At 54.4% G+C, this 4,869-nt stretch overlaps 1 protein-coding gene across 2 annotated transcripts in view; it reads right to left on the bottom strand.

The window, feature by feature from the left end:
• VWA1 (von Willebrand factor A domain containing 1) overlaps positions 1-4,869 on the bottom strand; it is a 22,026-nt gene that overhangs the window by 1,198 nt on the left and 15,959 nt on the right. For both annotated transcript variants that reach the window (XM_008641167.2, XM_017744084.1), the window contains 4 exons: positions 3,037-3,315; positions 2,298-2,570; positions 1,084-1,353; positions 1-479 (listed from right to left, as the gene is read on the bottom strand). The exon at positions 1-479 is cut by the window's left edge and continues 1,198 nt beyond it. In XM_008641167.2, the coding sequence (XP_008639389.1) occupies positions 439-479; positions 1,084-1,353; positions 2,298-2,570; positions 3,037-3,315 (863 nt within the window). In that variant the 3' untranslated portion in view covers positions 1-438. The remainder of the gene's footprint in view (positions 480-1,083; positions 1,354-2,297; positions 2,571-3,036; positions 3,316-4,869) is intronic.

Below are 4,869 nucleotides of genomic sequence, written 5' to 3'. Positions count from 1 at the left end.
GGATTTGGCCACGTGGAATCTTTCTGAGTGCCCTGGATGGAAGGCCAGGGCAGTGAACAGTCAAGTCCTGAACGTGCTCAGAAGCTGCAAAAATGAAACTGTCTCGACCTTTAATAAATAGAGAACAGGCAGCAAGCAAGCCATAGTGAGGATCCACCACTTTGCCTTGTGTTTGTTATTTGTCAGGCGTGTTTCTACACAGTGGGTACAGATTTGGCATCTTTTAGTCAGAGTGGTTGCTCCATCCAGCCAAGCCAAGCCTTCGAGCTTCGGGAGAGCTTGGCTGGGGACAGGCTTTGGGCTGGACAAGCAGGACACCTCAAGGGACAGCACAGGCTGGGAGATGAGGGGTTTTCCTCCCCTGACTCCTCCTTTTCGTCCAAGTCCTTGTCCAAGCAAGATCCCTTGCTCTGCTGGGAATCAGCTCGCTCCACTCTGTCACGCTCTCTGCGTGTGCCTGTATCCTTGGGCCTCTGTAGCTGGAAGAACACAAGGAACATCATGTCAGCTTTATCCACATCTGAGTCAGAGATCTCACCCCCGTGGGCATGTTTACTCTCACTCCAGCCCCTTGCTGGGAAAAACGGGCTTCTGTTTAGCTTCTGTATAGCTTCTGGTTAGTTTTACTCCATCCTATCAGGAATCCTTTAACGTCCCTCACAGAAAGTGGTTTGTGGGCAGCAGAAGGAAGAAAGAAGAAGTGTTGTGTCTTAGTAACACATCTTTAACAGTGGCTTTAATAGCTGCCTGTCCCCTGGAAAGTGAAGGGCAACCAAGGCTTCAAATGACTTTTAAACAGCACTTTCCGATGCCCATGCCAGCTTTTAGCCTTATCCCCACCCTTGTTATCCCAAAGCAGCTCCAGGACTGTCTCCACTGTACACTTTTTCCCTCCTGCCTGCAATCAACTCCACTAGGAGGAGTCTTACTCCTAAAAATGGGGGAAAGAGCCCAACTTCGGTCAGTCCCTGTGGGGAAGCAAGACAGGTGATGAGCACAGAATATCCCGGCCCTGGAGGCTCCTCTGTGACCTCAGGGCTTCTCAGGATCCTTGTTTAAGGACGTGCCTCGCCCCCAGCTCACCTGGCTGCCTGTGCACGGTGCGGCAGAGCCTCTTGCCGGGCTGGTTCCTGTACACGGGCTGGACGCACACCTTGCCGGTGGTGCCCGAGGGCAGGTCGGTGAGCAGCACGCTGTGCACCTGCGGGGAGACGCTGAGCACCGAGGAGGGGCCGCTCTGCCGCCGGCACCGCACGCGGTAACCCAGGACCGCCCCGTCGGCAGAGTCCCAGGAGGCTTTCAGGCTGCTGGGACCCACGTCCTCAAAGCGGAGGTGCCTCACCTTGGAGCCCTCTGGGGAGAAAAGATCCGTGTTGCTGCAGGACGTCGTGCCAGGGTGATCCCTACAGTTCCCTGCTCCCTGTGCCTCCCGAGGGGAATGCTGCCAGCCAGCCTAGGCTTTGGTGTAGGGATAAAATCACACTACATATCCCCACTGAAGGAGCTCGGCCTAATTAGTCCTTAACTTTGCCCTGGTACCAGCATAAGATGCTTTTTTTCCACGCTGTTAGACACTGGCAGTCACATCCCACACCCTCAGCTGTGTCATCCCCTGAGCTCCTCACTCTTGAGTCCTGATAAGAGCCAGACTTTGCCTCCTGCAATATCTTCCCAGGTACTTCTTAGAGCACAAGGTTCTGCTCATTAAACTTCTGCCCCTCTGATGCCAAGTCACACCAAGGAACAGGCACAGAGGGGACAGGAGGGAAAGGCACTTCTCTTTCTTCTTTCTTCCCCAGCAGGCTGGGGATGCTGTCTGGGGCCTTTTTTTCTTTAAATGTTCATATTTCCTCCCAAATGCACACTTAGAATCATGGGACCACGGAATATCCCAAGCTGGAAGGGATCCACAAGGATCCAAATCCTGGCTCCACACAGGACACCCCAATAATCCCACCTTTCTTCTTTGGGGAGAAGGGTTTGTGATGCTTCATGGGGCTCTCCATCTTCTATCTTCTCTCTTCTTTAGGGAGACTCCTGGATCTCCAGGCCTGGTTGTGACTGCAGCAGCAGCTCGGCCATACCCCATTGCAGCTGTCACTGTGTGTGTCTGGTTCTCCTTTGGCCCTTACACATCAGCTACATCCCAATGGCACATCCAGAGCTGCTCATGCAGCTTTCCCCTGTTATCCCACCCCAGTGACTGGATTCACTGACTCCTCTGTCCTCACATAGAGGCAGGTGACCCTCTAGGGACACTCCAGGGACTCCTTGTGCTGCCACTTCCCCTCGCTCACCTTCCTGGGTGCAGGCTTTGGCTGACAGGGATTTCTCCTTCCCAGATCTATAGATTGCAGTCACTGTCACCAGGTAGGTGGTGTTGGGTGCCAGGTGCTCCACCACGGTGCTGTTGTGCCTCCCATCCACCTCCAGCACGTTCACTGAGTTCCCTGGGAGTGGCCCATACAGGACCTGGTAGCTGACCACGCTGTCCAGCACAGGAGCCCAGCTCACGTGGAAGCTGTGTGGCCCAGACTCTGAGATGAGAACCTGAACTGGGCTGATTTCCTCTGGAAGCAATGGAAAGAGATGTGAATGAGGATGTAATGAGTGTTACTGACCTGCACCATATTGGGCTTGAGTGATGTGGCATTAAAATCAACCCAGCAAGCGGGTGTTGATACTCCTCACACAGCTCAGCCCAAAGAAAAGGGTTTCTCTACCTGGGCAGAAAAACTCAGCCAGAACTGTTCTTGTGTGCAGAAAATTAATATTGTGTACAAGTCCACCTTGACTTTGCCACCCCTGCCCAGGTTTTCAGTTTGACGCCTTTTTCCAGGCTGCTACCCAGCATAAATCTGAGTTATTTTCTGCGCAGAGAAGCTGCTTCCTGCTCCGAGTGCTCCCCCTCTCCTTCCCTCTCAAACCCTTACGTCGTTCCAGCACCCTCCATCTGCACCTCCTGCCTCAGGTAGGAGACAGGGATCATCTCCTTGTCCCCAAGGAGGGAATGTGTCCAAGCCATGCCCATTTTACCTGCCAGTGTCGTGACCCTTGTGGTCTGGGTGGGGAAGTAGTGCACATTGGATTCAGGAATCAGAGCCACCTCATAAGTGGTTTCTGGTGCAAGGTCGCTGAGCACGAGGCTGGTGTGAGCCCCAGACACCTGCTGTGTCCTCTTCCTTGCCAGGTCAGCTGCTGGGGCATATTCCAGGGTGTAGTAGCCGGTTTCCTGGGAGAGAAGTTTGGGCCACAGCAGGCGGAAGCTGCTCGAGGTGATGTCTGTGGCATGGAGCCGGTTGGCTTGGATGACATCTGGAAGGGGGACAATGGCCAGAAATCACTGCTGACATCAACACCCAGAACATGGAGCACCTGCAGTCCCAGCCCTTCTGGATGTGAGATGCAGCTGGCAGCATCAGTGTCACCAAATCCCTGTGGAAATCACCCACCAGCGGAACCAAACCACTCAATTCCTGTGTATGAAGCAGCCCAGAGTGTGAAGAACTCCATTTCTCCCTGCTCTCTGCCAGTGCCCAGTGGCCAGGAAGAAAGGGCAGCAACTGGGGACTGCCCAGCACTGCTGAGCCAGCTGGACCCATCCCAGCTGAGGTCACTCCTTGCAGGGCTTCACAGAGCTCCGTTGTTCGGTGACATTCAACACTCAGAGCCCTCTTGTGCCACCTCACCTCTCCCTGCCCCTGCACAGAGGCTTCTCTTCAAGGCTTGTGCTACCTTTGAGTTTCAGACCCCAAAGGCCAGGCACAAATACCTCTTGTGATGCTGGGCAGCTCCCTCAGCTCCCCCAGCTCCCTCTGCTACTTGACCCTTCCGATATGCATGCCCTTCCAAGCCTATTTTGGGCTGAATCCCACTGTTCTCTGGTCTTCCAGAGGGGCAGAAACACACAGGACTTTGTTTCTAGCACCAGGGAAATGACATAGGAAGACAGGAAGATGCTCTTCTGTTTTTAAAGGATTTTTAGGAGCAGCCTGAGCTTTGAAGTGCTCCTAAATCCTTAAGATAGAACCTTCCAGCTCATGCTCAAACACTCACAGAGCTCTCTCTAGGTAGTCCTCACTGGCTCCCCATTGCACAGAGGTAAAGGGAGGCACAGAATTCCTCCCAAACCTGCAACATGGGGCTGCTTTGCACTCCCAGACTTGTCCTTGAGCCGGGAGAGGATCAGCTCTCCTCCTCCGAGCTGCTCCGAGGCCCTGCCAGCTTCCCTGTACCAAATAAAACAGCCTCAGTTTTTCCTCTGAGCTGTTCCCTGGCTCTTCCAGGCAGGCAGGAACATTTCCCTGCTCCGTGCCCTGCCTGCTCCCATCCCATCCCATCCCATCCCAGCCAGCAGCACTCCACCCACTCGGAGGGTGGGAGGCAGGATCAGGAGTCCCGGGGCACTGCACCCTTCTGTGAGCCCCACAAACACCAGGGGCCAAGCCACGAAGGAACAGGGAGCACAGGAAAGGCCTCAGTCCTGCCAAAAATCCTGCCAAAAGCTCAGGGAATGGAAATAAGTGAGCTTGGAGGCAAGGACACTGTGAATAAATGGGGCAGAGCAAAGGACGGGAGGCAGGAAGCCCACAGTGAACAGCTCTGCCCCTTGTTGCCAGACCCCAGATGCCTTCAGCATACAAAGAGGGCAATAAACCCCAGAAAACAGATGTCCACAATGTGCTTCCCAGCCCCTCTGTTCCCAGAGGGAAGCAGCAAGTTAATATCCTGTGCTGGACCCAGCCAGTGCCTGCCTGGTGACACTCAGGGACAGCTTGTGACACACTTTCCCTCCACCTCCTGCCTCTTGGTGACTCGAGACACCACTTTGCAGCCACCAGTTTGTTTGCATCCCGTGAACTCCGCAGA

Source organism: Corvus brachyrhynchos, unplaced genomic scaffold, assembly GCF_000691975.1.
Source record: "Corvus brachyrhynchos isolate BGI_N302 unplaced genomic scaffold, ASM69197v1 scaffold68, whole genome shotgun sequence".
NCBI classification, from domain to species: Eukaryota; Metazoa; Chordata; class Aves; order Passeriformes; family Corvidae; genus Corvus; species Corvus brachyrhynchos.
Note: the sequence above shows the minus strand (reverse complement) of the source record. Positions and strands in the feature narration are given on the sequence as shown.